This window comes from Medicago truncatula, chromosome 4, assembly GCF_003473485.1.
Source record: "Medicago truncatula cultivar Jemalong A17 chromosome 4, MtrunA17r5.0-ANR, whole genome shotgun sequence".
NCBI classification, from domain to species: Eukaryota; Viridiplantae; Streptophyta; class Magnoliopsida; order Fabales; family Fabaceae; genus Medicago; species Medicago truncatula.
Genome location: NC_053045.1, coordinates 15,528,863 through 15,545,538, shown reverse-complemented (window position 1 = coordinate 15,545,538; position 16,676 = coordinate 15,528,863). Strand labels below are relative to the sequence as shown.

The window sequence follows — 16,676 nt, the reverse complement described above, 5'->3', positions numbered from 1 at the left end:
CGAGCTCTATTTTATATCAAAATCATTTTTATTGTAATAGTAACAAAGAGGTTTTTAATATATACAGGCCTGATAACCTACCTTGTACTTTCCTAAAATAAAACCTACCTTGTACTAATTCTACCAAAAAAATACGTAACTTGTACTAAAAGCCACTTAGTTTGACAGCGTGTGCTTAATCCCTTAATAATACAACAAAAAATAATGCTACAAATAGAGGCAATAGGAATGACTCTCATATCAGTGTGGAATCGAAATAAGTTCTTGCTACCATCATTCACCACTGACTCGAAAGATGTGGAGGCTGAAGATAGCAGAAGGTGGGAATAACCCATACTTATTCAGTACAAATAACTTTGTGGGAAGACAAACATGGGAGTATGATCCAGAAGCAGGTAGTGAAGAAGAGAGGGCCCAAGTTGAAGAAGCTCGTAAGAATTTCTATAACAACCGCTTCAAAGTCAAGCCCTGCGGTGATCTCCTCTGGCGTTTTCAGGTACCTAGTTTATTTTTGTGGTGGCCGAAATTCGAACCCCGGACCTTGCATATATTATACATTTGTCTTTACTAACTGAATTAAAGTTCACGGGAACAGGTACCTAGTTAGCTACATGGTTAATGGCTATACTGTTGTATTGTTGTCTTTATTCCTTTTTTTAAGCCCGTTAGAGGTACGATAAAACTAAATATATAGTTTTATATTGAATCCTGCTAACATGTGTTCATAATATTTACTCCTACAATTTATGTCCGTAATTTTTATTATGTTTGTTTCTATAGTTTTGATTACAATTTTCAAATATTAATGGAAATTATTCGTACATCGATTTATCTACAAAAAAACAAATTATTGTAAAAGCATGTAACGAAATTATTTATCAACTTGTCATATTCTCGTCTATCTGTATATAAAATAAAAATAAAATAATGATCATTTATTGTTTTTTAGGAAAATAATGATCATTTATTGTTATATCAATGTATCGATGATAATTTCTTGTTTTTATTAATTATATTTATAGTGACATATAATTGATCTAGTTTTTTACACTTTTTTTAAAGATAAAGCAAAAAACTGGACATATACTCATAAAGTGTTTGTTACACGATATATTTGGGTGGTAACCAATAAATAAATATTGTGTTTATTACACTTTTTTAATATTTGAATTCACTCTCATCAATTATTCTTTTTTTTTTTTTGAGCAAATCAATTATTCTTTTTAGATGATAAGGAAAAAATCAAACATATATAATTTGTTACATTTTATTTAGATATTTGAATTTACTATTATCTATTTGTTATATGTGTTATTTGTATTGATAGTTGAGAGTAATTTTGGAAGAAAAAAAAGTCAGCCTAAAAGATCTAAAAGAGGCTATTTTTGTTATATATAGCATAGATATAATATAGATATAGATTATATACAAATGGGATAGATATTTTCGGAAGCATTTTTTATAATTCTATTTATACCCTAATCAAATTTGCATATATTAATGTTATATTGTTGGTCACATTAAAAAAGATATGAATTTATATTATATTTGTTAAATTACTACTGTTATTGAAAAAGATAAACATTTTTTTGCTAAGCAAGGAGTAAGGACAGACATCAGGGGAAAATACCGACATTCCAACCAGGTTGGCACCCGGGAAACCTCCGTCCTATGCCGCCAAACTCTAAAATTTTAGGGTTAATATGTCTTTACCCCCCTGTAATTTAGGCGAGTTCCGGTTTACCCCCCTGTAAAAATAAAAGTTTAGATTTCAACCCTATAATACGAATATTCTTCACAAAACACCCCTATAATATTAAAATTCTCTACAAAACACCCCTGACCCCATCCAGACGCTGATATGGCACGCCATTGTGTAATTATTTTAATTTTAATTTTTTTTTAAAACCAGACACACGTGTAATGGACGCTGACTGTATAATTATTTTTATTTTTAATTTTTTTAAAGGGTACACGTGGCATTTATGATTTAAAAAAAAACAAAAAATTAATTAAAATAAAAAATATGATTAAACAAATTAAAAAAAATTATGGAAAATTTAATAAAATAAAAAAAAATCTGAAAATTTTAATAAAAATGAAAAAGAATCTGGTAAAATGAAAAAAATTTGGAAAAATTAATAAAAATTTAAAAAATAATAAAAAAATCTGGAAAAAGTTAAAAATATAAGAAAAATATATATATTTCAAAAAATTTATATATCTGGAAAATTTAGGAACTTAATATATTTCGAAATTCATGAATATAATAAGAAAATACATTTTATTTTTTTTAAAAAAAAGTTCAGATTTTTCTTTCGAAATTAAAAAGTTTGTTTTTTTATTTTTTATACAAAAAATAAAAATATTGGAAAATATTTCAATAATTAAAAAAAAATAACATTAGATCATGAAGAATAGAATTAAGGGTTTGTTATTCAATAGTATAACATGACTTATATACCGGTGTCAATCAAAATCCATTGTATCTTGTTATTCATCTAGATTATATTTTGGAATTTAGAAATAAATTTTCATAATCAAAATAATTATATAATATTATATTTTCAATTTTTTATAATTTTAATTTAATTCAGAATTTTTTTATATTTTTTGAAAATTTTGATATATATAAATTTTTTCTAGAATTTTTTATTTTTTTTAACTTTTTCCAGATTTTTTTTTATTTTCGTGATTTTTTTCTTAAATTTTCTAGATTTTTTAATTTTTTCAGATTTTTTTTATTAAATTTTCTATATTTTTTCATAATTGTTTTTTCATTTTAGTTATTTTTTTTTTTTAATAATTTTTCCTGAATTTATTTTAAAAAAATAAATAATAATAATACAGTCATCATGCCACATAATCAGATATGCACAGTCAACATGCCACATCAGCTCGCCACGTCAGCAATCCTGCACAGTCACATAGGTCAAGGGCTAAAATCAAAGAATCTTATTTTACAGGGTTGGAATCTAAACTTTTTTTTTCATAGGGGGGTAAACTGGAACTCGCCTAAATTACAGGGGGTAAATACATATTAACCCAAAATTTTATTAAAAAATGGAAAAAAAATATTTAAGAAAAGGGAGGACTATGCCAAAACCCTCTGAAGAAAAACAAACAGAAAACAGAAAATGTGAAAACAGACAACCTGTAGTTAGGCAAACCAACTCTGTCACGAAAGAAATCCATATGCCATGACCCAAATTCGCTAAGCTATCAGCATGATGCCATATCAGACATTCCTATAAAGCAAAATCATTGGGCAGGTGGTGACGGGCCACCCCTTGTACGAGTGTTATACAACGATTTTCCTAAAACTTGTTTTTTCTGTGCTTGTTGTTGCTTCTTGGAAAGAACTTGAGTGAATCCTTCCTCCGCGGTCCGTTTGTCATATTCACGAATTCTAGCCCATAAATCCAAGTCATTCTGGACATTTCTAGAAATTTGAACCTTACGGTGTTGAGTAGGGGTAACCCGAACTGTCTGCATAATGTTATCATCTGTGGTGTGCGCCACTGTTTGGGTGTCAAGGGGCAGTGGTGCGGTTTGCTCCATATCCGTAACAACAATGTCAGAATCAAGGGTCTCATGAACATCTTCCTGAGTTCCCAATTGGGTTTGTTTCATTACCTTATGTTGCACGTTAACGTGCTCTACTGCAGTAACCTTCTCCAAAACATGAATGGATGTGCTTGGTAACCGAGCCATGGCTGCCTGAGGAGGTGTGATATGTGTCGAAGTGTCGTCATGCTGCTTTCCTTCAACATTAGAAGGAGCGGATCCCAAGTTTTGTTCCGTGTCTGTTCCTTCCAAACGAGCCAAATTTTCTTGTTGCACAAGTTCGAAATTGGTTGCTTTCTGTTGTGTTGGTGTAATTTGTGCCTCCATTGCAATGATTTCCGGATCGACAATATCATTGGCTTTATCATTTCTATCATCTGTTTGTTGTGTAGGTGATGCCGTACCAAAGGCCTTAGATGAACCAATGCCATCCGGGTTGTCTTTCGGCTGCTACCCTTGCTTCAATCTTTGAGAATGAGTCGGCTTCTTACCCTTATCAATTGGCTGCTCCATATTGCTCTCCCTTCGTTGGTGTAACCAACGACATGATGATACATTGTGACCAATACTCTTACAGTGAGTGCAAAATTCCGGCAGACCCTCATATTCAATAGCTATGGGAAACGCATAGCCCTCCCTCTCTACCATGACTTCGTAAAAAATATCCTTCGACAGATCCAATTCCACAAGTATACGTGCATAATGTCCATACAATCTATTTCTTGTAACATTATTAGTCATCAATGGAGTTCCCACCGCCCCTGCAATTTCATATAAGGTTCTCTCCATCCAATATTCTTGCGGTAATTCCCATAGCCGGATCCTAACCTGGGTGTGAGTTTGCCGATGAGTGTGAATGCTAAAGTCCTTATTCCATTCAAACAGTCTAAGCAATCCCGGCTTCAAGCTAACAGTACCGGCTGCCCAAATGGTGCACATATCTTCTTGTGAGCCAAAGAATAATTCATAGAATCCTCGACCAAGGGGGAGCATATGCCACGACCCCGTTACTTTCCACAATTTTTGCAGCTTGGCAGTGATGTCATTTATGGAATAGGGTTTATCCCCTTTGTTCAAAACTAACCGACCACGAAGATTGGTTTTGCAAAAATCTAATCCACGATAGTATACAGTATCAGTGATTTTAACAGACAATGTTTCCCCACGGATGGTAGGCATAGGAAGAGGGTCAAATTGCACCGGAGAACCACGCAATGCCTGGGCGAATGATGGTTTCTGAATGGTAGCCAGAGCTGGAGCTCGAAGAGGTGCAGAACTAATGGTTTGATCAAGTGCAGAAGCAGCGACAATAGCAGGAGAACAAGTGGTCATGTTTGAGTGCAGACCTGCAGTCATGGTTGTAGAGATGACGGGAGGCGCAAGCTCTGCCTGCCAGTCAAACATGACTAGGCGAGCAAAGCCACACCAGAAAAAGGATAGTTGATGTGGACACGATCAGCAGTACTATTCCTCCAAATCCCTTTTGCAATAGCTAATCAATTTGATAAATAAGCAATCAGTGAATTCTATTGATGGAATGGAAGAGAATTAGGAAATGAATTCTATATAGCAGAACGTGAAAGAACCAAATAATGAATGGCAATATTATCTATATGTTGGTAATTGATGGACAATCATCAACGAGATCAATTAAACAGGCTGTGCTCTCGAGAGGGTGCAAACCCTAGCAGAGTCGCCATTGATGACAGTATGAATAAATTAATTTCCGAAAAAGATAAACATGGTTTTTAAGGTTTGTTAGAATTTAAAAGTCACAAATATTTGTACTTTTAATTTAATCAAAATCATAATTTCATATAAAATACCGTTCATAATTTACACGCGTTACCGTAATAATTTTTTTGATATATATTGAGAACCAGTCATTTTCGCAAGTTTTATATTAAATTTTTTATATATAATAATAATATTATAAGTATAGGTATTTTTTACTTTCAAATGTAACAAACTCAACAAAATATATTTATCTTTTTCAATGACAACAATAATATAACAAATATAACAAAATTCTTATTTTTTTAATCACACCAACAATATAATATTATTATAAAAAAATTTGTTTAAGGGTATAATTGAAATAACCAAAAAGTCAGCTTAAAATCTCTCAAAATCTCATATTTTCTTTATAGATAGTAGGCTTAATACATCATTTGATCCCTTAACTTATTTTTGGTTTTCAATTTGATCCCCTAACAATAAACTGTCTCAATTTGGTCCATAATTCGGGTTCTAATTGATGTTGAATCCGTGGAAGCCATGAATTCATGATGTTGAAGGGATGAATTGATGAATCTGAATTTTATTTGTTGGTTAAATATTGGATTTTTCTTGAATTTTTTTAAGGTATATTGTATGAATGTTGATGGATTTCATATGAATATGAAGAAGTGGTGTTTTTTTTACAAAGCCTTAACACCTTTGGTCTTGGAGGGGCTTAACCAATTATGTTTTCTGTTCTTCCCTTGTTATTGTTGGGCGCTTTTAGTCATGTTTTTGTTTTGTTTTGGTGGCTTAGGGGGAGGTGTATTTCTATGGCCATGTTGTTGGGAGTTTTGGTTTTTGCTTGTGCAAGCCATTGTGTAATTTCTGGATTTTGGTTGTATTGTGAGGCGTTTTCAGCCATGGTAACCTCTTAATAAAATTTTGTTGTTCAAAAAAAAAAAATATGAAGAAGGGGTGGAAGGAAGAAGATAAAGAAAGGGAAAAAATTAGGTGTTGGTGGTTCAGTGTGGTACATAATAGACCTGCAATCGAATGGTCGAAAACATATCAAAAATATTAGATATTAAAAAACACACGGACATGACCAAAATGGTAAACGGAAGAAGATTTATCGGATCAAATTGAGACACTTTATAGTTAGGGGACCAAATTGAAAATCGAAAATAAGTTAATGGACCAAATGATGTATTAAGCCTAGATAGTATAGATGATCTTTTATAATTTAGATGGTTGAATGTAGCGCAGAAGTGTTTGATATGTTGGCTGGATATTTTAACTCGCAATTTATGGTGTTCCTTTCACATCAAAAATTAAATATATATTATTTATATGCATATTTTAAATAACCATACGATACTTTAAAAATAGACACTAACATTTTTAATGTTCTATTTCAATATGTATAAGTATATAAAAACAACTAAAGGTTAAGGAACCTATTTTTAAATATTACACTTTTAGACATTTACTACATTGCTAAGCAATCTTACAATACGGATTAAAACGGAATTAAATTTACAGTTGCCTCTTGTATGGAAGTAAATAAATTTATAGGTCATGGCTATTGGTTGCTAGTTTTCTTACGAAATACTACATGATATCAGAAAATCCAACTAAAACATCATATCATATAATATTAGAAAGAAAGAAAAAATAATGTCATTTCATATATATATATGCTAGAAATTCTATAAACTTTGTTCAAAAAAAAGAAAGAGAAATCCTATAAACACTCTCATTTTTACATTATCACTAACACACTCTTATTTAATGAAACACGTGTGTGTCTCTAATTCAACGAAACACACGTGTGTGTCTCACTACTTTGTATTAAATATATTTTTATTGTGTCAGATACTTAAGTTTCACCCAACAAAAGAACAAGTGTTAACAATGTTTTTCAATCTGGACCAATTGATTGAACCGAGAATCAAAATTGCTTCTCGTCCGTAAAGGCTCTAAAAGTCACTGATAAGAAAAACCGCTCAAAACCAAAATGAATCCTCAAAACCAAAGGAACCGTAGAATCGGTTCCGTATTATGAAAATTGTGAGGTCAAAGAAAAACAACATTTAAAGACTTTTTTTATTCAAATGAAAAAAAACATTTAAAGACTTTTTTTTCGATAAAAAAGAAACTTATCAAGTTAATCAGATCAATGAGATTGGGGAACCTGTTCAACCGCGCGGTTCAACCTCTTGAACCGATTAAAGCAAGAACTGAATCTCTTATCGATTCAATCTGCGTTCCCATTTTTAAAATATTGAATGTTATACAAAAGTATTAGAAAAAGATGGTTCATAGCACTCCTCAAGCACATATTGGTCACAATCTATTGCAAAATAATAGTAGCCAAATTAGATATTTTATTCTAAAGAACTTCAAATTATAAGATTATGAGAAATAATATTTGTATAACCATTTATTATAATTTTGTGACAATTTTCTTTCTCAAACTTACATTATAATTTTACTTTCTCTCTCTATTACTTTGATTTTTGTGCTAATACATATTTTTCTTTGTAAAAATATAGTTGTCCAACAAATGAATGTTCAAATAACACTGCTCTAATATTATTTAAGCATAAGCAAAATATACACCTATTTGATAAATTTCTCATGTAGTTTGTTACACTTTTTATATGATTGTTACATGTGTTATTTGTATTTAAAATTGTGAGCATTTTTGGAGAAAAAAAAGTCAGCTCAAAAGTGCTGAAAGAGGCTGTTTTATTTATATATATATATTAGTTTGCTAACTTAGACCAACAAACATGAAGGTTCAAATTAGCAAAAGTGTACATTTTCATTTGGACAAAAATATCCTTCATCTTTATTATTTAAAACTAATAGTTTGAGAGTTACTTTAATAATTTTCATTAAAACATATTTGTTAACTTGCATCAACTTGCTAACTTAGACCCCCTTTTATTTTATAACAAATAGCTTGAGGGATATTTACTAAACTATCCCTTACTTTAAATTGGTTTACACTCGTGGATATTGGCTTTTGGAAAAAACTTAGGTAAAATTCCTTAAATCATATGGTTCTTAACTAAATTCACCATGATTTTATCAAATCCAAAATTTTCTCATAGTTTGTTATATCCAATGAAAAGGTGTATTTTTAGTTAAAAACCATAGATATAATTTCATTTTTCTCATCTTCAATAATACACATCTGTTTTTTTTTTTTTCCCTTCTCGGCACATGTATGTAGGTCCTAAAAGAAAATAACTTCAAGCAAACAATAGCCGGTGTGAAGATAGAAGATGAAGAAGAAATAACATATGAGAAAGCCACAACAGCTTTGAGAAGAGGCACACATCACCTAGCTGCATTGCAAACCAGTGATGGCCATTGGCCTGCTCAAATTGCAGGGCCTCTATTTTACGTTCCTCCTTTGGTGAGTACTTACAAATCACTCAATATATTAATATAAACTAGCAAGGTGCGCACACACCTTTGTACTTATGTTGTATTTAGGAGCAGTAAAAGTGTTATTGTGTATTTATATTGTATATAAAAAAAATACACTGTTTTTGACAGAATCTCTCTCCTTCTAATTATACCTTTAAACAAATTTGATTACAAAAATGTTATTTTATTGACGTTATTCAGAAAGATAAGAATTTATCTGGATTAAACACTAAGAAACATTAATTTTTTATATTGCAGGTTTTTTGTCTCTACATTACTGGACATCTTGATTCTGTATTCCCACCGGAACATCGTAAAGAGATTCTTCGTTACATATATTGTCACCAGGTATCATTCCATTTCAACACACATTTATGATTCAAGAAACCAAAGTACTTACTTCTTTTGCTTAATTAACCATGGTATTTGACATTTCTTTATGTTGATTACTATTATATATCAACAATTGATATATTGACCTTTTTGTGGTTTCATTTGCAGAATGAAGATGGAGGGTGGGGGCTACACATTGAGGGTCACAGCATCATGTTTTCTACTGCACTCAACTACATATGTATGCGGATTCTTGGACAAGGTCCTGATGGCGGTCAAAACAATGCTTGTGCTAGAGCAAGACACTGGATTCGTGTTCATGGTGGTGTAACACATATACCTTCATGGGGAAAAACATGGCTTTCGGTAGGTACCGTTTTTTTTTATTCAATCAATATAAAAATGTCTGCAAACTAACATATAATATGTTTCTAATTTGAATATATCTTTTACCTATAGATACTTGGTCTTTTTGATTGGAGTGGAAGCAACCCAATGCCACCTGAATTTTGGCTCCTTCCTTCATTTCTCCCTATGCATCCAGGTTGAGTTCATTAAGATGTTTTTCTTCCATTTATAGTTTATGTAATCCAAGTTCGCGGAGAATTACAATTATACACGTTAATAGGAATCTTCTAACTACTCTTATTCAAACAATATTTCCTGTAATTCTATACATGCGATGTGAAATAAATTACTTAATTGAGTGTTTATCTATCTGATTTTCATCTAAGTTTAATTTCAGCTAAAATGTGGTGCTATTGTCGACTGGTATACTTACCGATGTCTTACTTGTACGGAAAGAGGTTTGTCGGTCCAATCACACCACTCGTCTTACAGTTGAGAGAAGAACTTCATACTCAACCTTATGGTAAAGTTAACTGGAAAAAAGCACGCCACCTATGTGCAAAGGTGAGGCTCTTTGTCTCTAATTCATGACAGTGTATGAATTTACACATCTCTTTAACGTATGAGGGATAATGTTCCATTTTATGCTCAACAGGAAGATATCTACTATCCTCATCCTTTGATACAAGATTTAATATGGGATAGCTTTTACCTTTTTACTGAGCCACTTCTAACTCGTTGGCCTTTCAACAAGTTGGTCAGAGAAAAAGCCCTACAAGTAGCAATGAAGCATATTCACTACGAGGATGAGAATAGTCGATACATAACTGTTGCATGTGTGGAAAAGGTATTTAGTATAACAATTAAGCATATTGACTTTTAGTTTTATGCATCAAAATAAGAAGAATTAGCCTTTTAATTTTCCAATGAAAATGGGAATCAATTGAAATATGGAGATCCAAATGAAATAGCCTTTTAGTTGTAACATGTATATATTTATCAGGCTTTATGTATGCTTGCCTGTTGGGTTGAAGATCCAAATGGAGATGCTTTCAAAAAACATCTTGCAAGGGTCCCCGATTATTTATGGATTTCCGAAGATGGAATGACCATGCAGGTATATTTATTTATTTATTTATATATTTATTTATTTAGGTTTTTACATGTGTTTAGTCCCTGCAAACAAACAGGGGTCATTTGACAAACAGGTATATTAACTCTTATTTTTACTTCTGTTATTATGATTATAATGGATGGTATACACATAATTAAATTATTTTTCTATCAATACAACTCAGAGTTTGGGTAGCCAAGGATGGAATACTAGTTTTTCTGTTCAAGCTTTGCTTGCCACTGGCCTAACTGAGGAAATTGGCCCAGTACTTGCGAAAGGTCATGATTTCATCAAGAAATCACAGGTAAGTTTAATTTTGTTGATAGATAATGTAGTTGGCACTATTTATTATTTTGTTTAGATCTATAATACTCTTATTTCTCAGGTTAGCGACAACCCTTCTGGAGATTTTAAGAGTATGTATCGTCATATTTCTAAAGGTTCATGGACCTTCTCCGATCAAGACCATGGATGGCAAGTTTCTGATAGTACCGCAGAAGGTTTGAAGGTAACTAACAACATAGGCTATGAATAGCATAATTTGATAATAAGCTTTCACCAAAAAAAAAAAAAAAAAAAAAGCAAGTTAATACAGGTAAATTTAATTTCCATGGTGTTTCAGTGTTGTTTACTATTATCAATGTTTCCTCCAGCAACTGTGGGGGAAAAGATGGAACCGGAAAGGTTATATGATTCAGTCAATCTCCTGTTGTCACTTCAGGCATGTACTGTTCAATTTGTTGTCATATACTTTTAATTACTCGCAGACCATTCAAATTTCTACTTGATCTTTGATCAACATTAACGCAAGGTGTTGTTCAAATTACTTTAATCACTGACACGACATCTTTTTTGGATTTTAGGGTAAAAATGGTGGATTGGCAGCTTGGGAGCCAGCAGGAGGTCAAGAATGGTTAGAAGTAAGTATTGTACTGATGAACCTGAGACCTTAAGGAGAAGCACACTTCCAGATTCGAAACCTATACCACTAGGTCAACCCAAGTGGGTTTACGCAAACTAATTAGCTTTCTTGTTTATTTTCCAGCTACTAAATCCCACAGAACTTTTCGAGGACATGGTAATTGAACATGAATATGTTGAGTGCACTGGAACAACGATTGAAGCTTTAGTTTTGTTCAAGAAGCTATATCCAGGGCATAGGAAGAACGAGATAGATAACTTGATTGCCAATGCAGTTCGATTCCTTGAAGATACACAAAAAACTGATGGTTCATGGTATGGAAGTTGGGGAATTTGTTTCACTTATGGTTCTTGGTTCGCTCTTGGTGGTTTAGCAGCTGCTGGCAAGAATTATACTAATTGTGATGCTATTCGTAAAGCTGTTAAATTTCTTCTCACAATACAAAGAAACGACGGTGGTTGGGGAGAGAGCTATCTTTCATGCCCTAAAAAGGTTCATAATTGTTTTTTTTTTTGTAGATAGACGAAATGGCAAAGCCATTATAAACTCACACACACAAGTGGAGGTACCGGGGTTCGAACCCCGATCATGACATCAGGCCTAACAATTTCGGCATTTTGCCAGTTGAGCTAGGACTTCTGGATAGGGTTCATAATTGTTACTAATTAGCTACCAGTTATTTGATAAATTCAAAATATGATGTCTTACTAAATAATAATAATAATGCAGGTATATGTACCTCTTGAAGGAAGCCAGGAGTCAAATGTTGTACAAACTGCATGGGCTCTTATGGGTTTAATTCATGCTGGCCAGGTTTGACTTTGATATTTCTATATGTGATTTCATCATAAATTAAAAGTTAAAATACTTAAAATGAGTGTTTTCATCTTCCTTATAAGTACAGGCAGAGACTGACCCTACTCCTCTCCATCGTGCTGCAAAATTGCTTATAAATTCTCAGTTGAAACAAGGAGATTGGCCCCAACAGGTTCATGTCAAATCAATCCTTTGATATTAAATAACATGGCTCTTTTTTTTTTTTTATTAGCTCACAATTTTAAAATGAGTTGTGTTATTTGAACAAGAACAACCATTTGTATGACAACTTATTTCTCAACAATAGATTTACAAAGAAAATTAAGTATTGACATAAAAACCAAAGGAATAGAGAAAAAGTAAAAACATGATATGAGTATGAGAGAAAAAGTTGTCACAAAAGTTGTTAAGAATATATAAAATTTATTATATGCATGACATATGTAAGCTAATATAATACTGTAAATAGGTCAGTAGTGCAAAATATGACTTAAGTACAAAGACAAATTATACGAAACTACCATAATAAAATATTATGCGCAACTTAGCATCAAAATACAAAAATTAATGCACAAAATCATAAGTTTCATAAGTCTCTAAATTTAAGCCATCCATAAAACCATCCAAAAAAGAAAGTTTCACAAGTTCCTAAAGTTGTTAATAAAAACTATCTAAAAAATAAACTATTTAATTTCTTCAAAAGGTCAACAAAGACCATCACTGCAACCCTAACCGGCGTCGTAATCGCCTACGGCGAAATATGAATTTCCACCGTCGGAATCGCAACCCTAACTGTTATATGCTTCCATGTTCATGGTTTGAGAACTCAGAGAAGAAAGAAAAAGAAACGTTTCATTTCAAGAACAATGTGTTATTGTAAAGGTAACTATTCAGTAAACGTTTCAGTCTTTGGGCTTGTAAAAAAGGAATTGGGTTTTGAAAAAAATAGGTCCAAAAAGGGCATTATTTATTTATGTTTTTAGATGTAAACTCGTAAAACTCGGTGGAGTTTACACGAGTGTTAACTCGATCAAACTCGTCAAACCTTCCAATTTTACCAGAAATCGAGTTTACCTTCAAGTTAACACGATATTGGTACCTAAAAACTTAAACTCGATAAACTCACAGAGTTAACACTCGATTTACGGAACATTGGTACAAATATCATTTCTATTTTAAAATCGACTATACTTATTTTAGTAGTGATCGTGGTCTTGAAAAACAAGACACGAGTTATTATCACTGTATAATTATAAAGTTTTGTTGTACGTGATCTCTTAAGTAATATTTAGATTCATGGTTGGATTGATAGAATCACAATGAACAACCATGATTTTAATTAAAATTACACTTTGATTTTTAATAAAACCGCAGTGTCACGCCATGATTTTGTCAAAGTTACTACTCATCCAAACATATATGTGGACACTTTTTTTTTTTGGAGCAAATATATTTAAACACTTCTTTTGGCATGTTAATTGTGTGACACTGTGGATTGTTATAAGTTCAACATTGAATAGAAAAAAAAAAATTAAAGCCTCAATTAACCTGATACTTTAGCCATGATGTTCTTCCATATAAGAAACTTCTCTTTGGATTTGAGTTCTTCTCGTGATCATATGATATAAGAACTCAGAAAACTCTTATAAGTTTAATATCAAAGAAGTAGAATTGTATGCTCGCATTTAATATCTCTTCCAATTAGTAATTTATTTTATTTTATTTATCGCAGGAACTCACAGGAGTATTCATGAAAAATTGTATGTTGCATTACCCAATGTATAGAAATATTTTTCCATTGTGGGCTCTGGCTGAGTATCGTAGACGGGTTCCATTGCCTTCCTTTGCGGTTTAATTTAACTTAAAATGTTGTGAGCACAAAAAGGAAAAAGCCATAGCAACAAAGAAAGAATCAGGCAAATAGAACCAATCACATTGGGAAGCCAAGTTATGTTCTTATTTTGGCCATTCAAAAATAAAATAAAATTGGGCAGCTAACCTATTACCTCCATATATTAAATAATGTTTTTTTCATGTTAGCTTATGCATGTACCAAGTATGGTGACATTTAGTAAACACAAATGTCACCATACTTTGTATGGTGGCATTTAGCTTATGTGTGTATTAAGGTTTGTGTACCATACCTCAAATGTAACATTGGTCTTTGATTTGTAATATATTATTTTAATGGCAATGATTTGAGAAGGATGATTCAGTGTTAATTTCAATGGAGTGTATGAATGGGTGTTTTCCCTATTGAGTGTCTTCTTCTTTCTCGGGCTTGACATCTTTGTTCTCCATATCGACTATTGACTTCCGGGGTGGAGCCTCACCTCGGTCGGACGACCTCTTCCATTTTGGTTATTTGCTCAGCCTTGATGATTTCTAGGGCGATCATATGTGCTTCCTTATGTTGTCCTAAAGGTTGTCATCTTTGGTGAATTTTTTAAGTTCCCCCTCTTTGATGAGCTCCTCTACTGCGTCTTTGAAATGGAAGCAATCTTTAGTGTTATGCCCGGTTGATTTGTGAAACCTGAAAAACTTAGACCTGTCAGTCCCTCTCCCCTCTATGACGGGAGTGAATCAGTGATACTCGCTTCTCGGAATTCGTTGTTGGTGCAGTCTTGGTAGATCATTTCCCTTGTTGTATTCTATGGAGTGTACTTCACGAATCTTTCAGGGAGTTTCTTTCTTTTTTTCTTTGCGTCACCATCTCGAAGTTTGTTGTCGCATTTGGATTTTCTCTTCTCAACCTCGTCTCCCAACAACTTTTCTTCATAGTTTATATAGAATTGAACCCGTGCTAGCAACGCTCATGTTCTTGGGCACCTTCAGCTCGAGCTTCACTTTAAACATGCTATCAGCTCGGAGTCCTTTCTTGAAGATGAAACACTTGAGAATGTCGTTAGATCCTTTGATTTTAATAACAATTTTTTGGTTCTGTACCAAGCTTAAATTTAAGTCCAAGCCTAAGCTCCCATAGTCAATGAAACAACTTATTCCATTCTGGACGTAGGTGGACTTTATTTATAGTCAATGTCATACTTAATTGAAATTCTCCATATTTAACAAAAATGACATGAACATCTAGTATCATATTCTTATGATGCAAAAGTAGAAAACTTAACTTCCTATAACAAGATATATGAAGAGGAAGTGTTCTTACCGGGTGTAAGGCATGAACTTGATGACGACAAACCATTAAGGAGAGATGACGATCTTTGTGGTGGTAGGTCGTCGGCCCACGGAGGAACTGAGGGGGTTATGTACATGCATGTGCTTCGACGCCTAAGTTAGTATATGAGTGGGAAATGAGGATAGGGTTAGAAGAGAGATTCCTTTGTGAGGTCTTAAAGTTTGCCTTATATAGGCCAAGGAGATAGTAGTGGCCCCTTATATGACCTTTTACCTTTTGAAAAATTTCTTTTTTGACATCAATAAGTTCCTAATAACACATGGAAAATACAAAATTGCCCACAGCGGTAGTTAACTACCGTTGGTATATCCGACAACAATTAACTACCGCTGCGATCTAAAACTTAAAACTACCCAGCAACATCAATAATCCATTTTCTAGAAACTTAAACACAACACAACTCTCTCTTCCAAATTTCTCCAAACTTCAATAGCACGAATTTGAGCCCAATTTCTTCAATTAATTCACAAGTAAGCTCTTTTCTTTTCTTCCTATTTACATACAATGTAGGTTGTTTAGGGTGTTAGTTTTCATAATTTTAGCAAAATTGTAATGTTTAGGTTAGGTTTGAAAATTACTAATTATGAGTGAATTAGATGTTGTAATGGATTGTTTATGCTAGAATTGTTGTTTAGAGTAAGTGTAGACACAATGTAGTTGTTTAGATGTTCAAATAACACTAATTGTGCTAGTAATTTAGAATGCACTTAAGGTGTTTATGAAATGCCTAAGTGAGACATTTTTGCTTTTTTTGCGTTATTTCTTTGCAAATATGTTAAATTATGTAAGGTATATATGTTATGATGTTTCTAAGTTTGTTTTTTTTTTTGTTTTTTTGGCAAGTTTGATGAATGACATAATGTTATATCTTACATAAAGTTTGATGAATGTATATTTGTTATATTAAGTTTGATGAATGCCTAAGTTAATTTTGTGATATGTTACTTGCATTTTCATGTTGTATATAATGTGAGGGTTAGATCCATTGTTTAATGTCTTACGTTGTTTTACCGTTGAAGTATATAGTTTTGATGAAATGCCTAAATATACTGTTTTTTTTTTTTTTTTTTTTTTTTGCAAAGATATGTCTGGGGCGGAGGACGAGGAGCTGCGGCGTATTAGAGAGGCTAGGATGCACAACGGTAAACAGGAGACTATCGCTAGCCATCGGAAGGAGCGGCAGAAGATAAACCCGTATGTCCCAAACACCCAGAAAC

At 32.6% G+C, this 16,676-nt stretch overlaps 1 protein-coding gene across 1 annotated transcript; it reads left to right on the top strand.

Moving 5' to 3' along the window:
• The first annotated feature begins 246 nt into the window (after window positions 1–246).
• On the top strand, window positions 247–14,268 carry LOC25479596 (beta-amyrin synthase). Its single transcript, XM_013587992.3, has 16 exons — window positions 247–496; window positions 8,531–8,716; window positions 8,989–9,078; window positions 9,232–9,429; window positions 9,523–9,607; window positions 9,809–9,975; window positions 10,067–10,258; window positions 10,415–10,528; window positions 10,710–10,829; window positions 10,911–11,033; window positions 11,148–11,246; window positions 11,389–11,445; window positions 11,571–11,939; window positions 12,177–12,260; window positions 12,352–12,435; window positions 13,996–14,268. The coding sequence occupies exons 1-16, from the start codon at window positions 296–298 to the stop codon at window positions 14,116–14,118; spliced, it is 2,292 nt and encodes a 763-aa protein (XP_013443446.1). The 5' UTR covers window positions 247–295; the 3' UTR covers window positions 14,119–14,268.
• The last annotated feature ends 2,408 nt before the right edge of the window (window positions 14,269–16,676 follow it).

What these genes read in the sequence shown, in the direction of transcription:
- LOC25479596 (XM_013587992.3), top strand. Translation starts at nt 296, where the DNA reads ATGTGGAGGCTGAAGATAGCAGAAGGTGGGAATAACCCATACTTATTC. An exon ending in TATTTTACGTTCCTCCTTTG is followed by an intron (nt 8,717 to 8,988) that starts GTGAGTACTTAC and finishes TTTATATTGCAG; the next exon opens with GTTTTTTGTCTCTACATTAC. An exon ending in ATCTTTCATGCCCTAAAAAG is followed by an intron (nt 11,940 to 12,176) that starts GTTCATAATTGT and finishes ATAATAATGCAG; the next exon opens with GTATATGTACCTCTTGAAGG.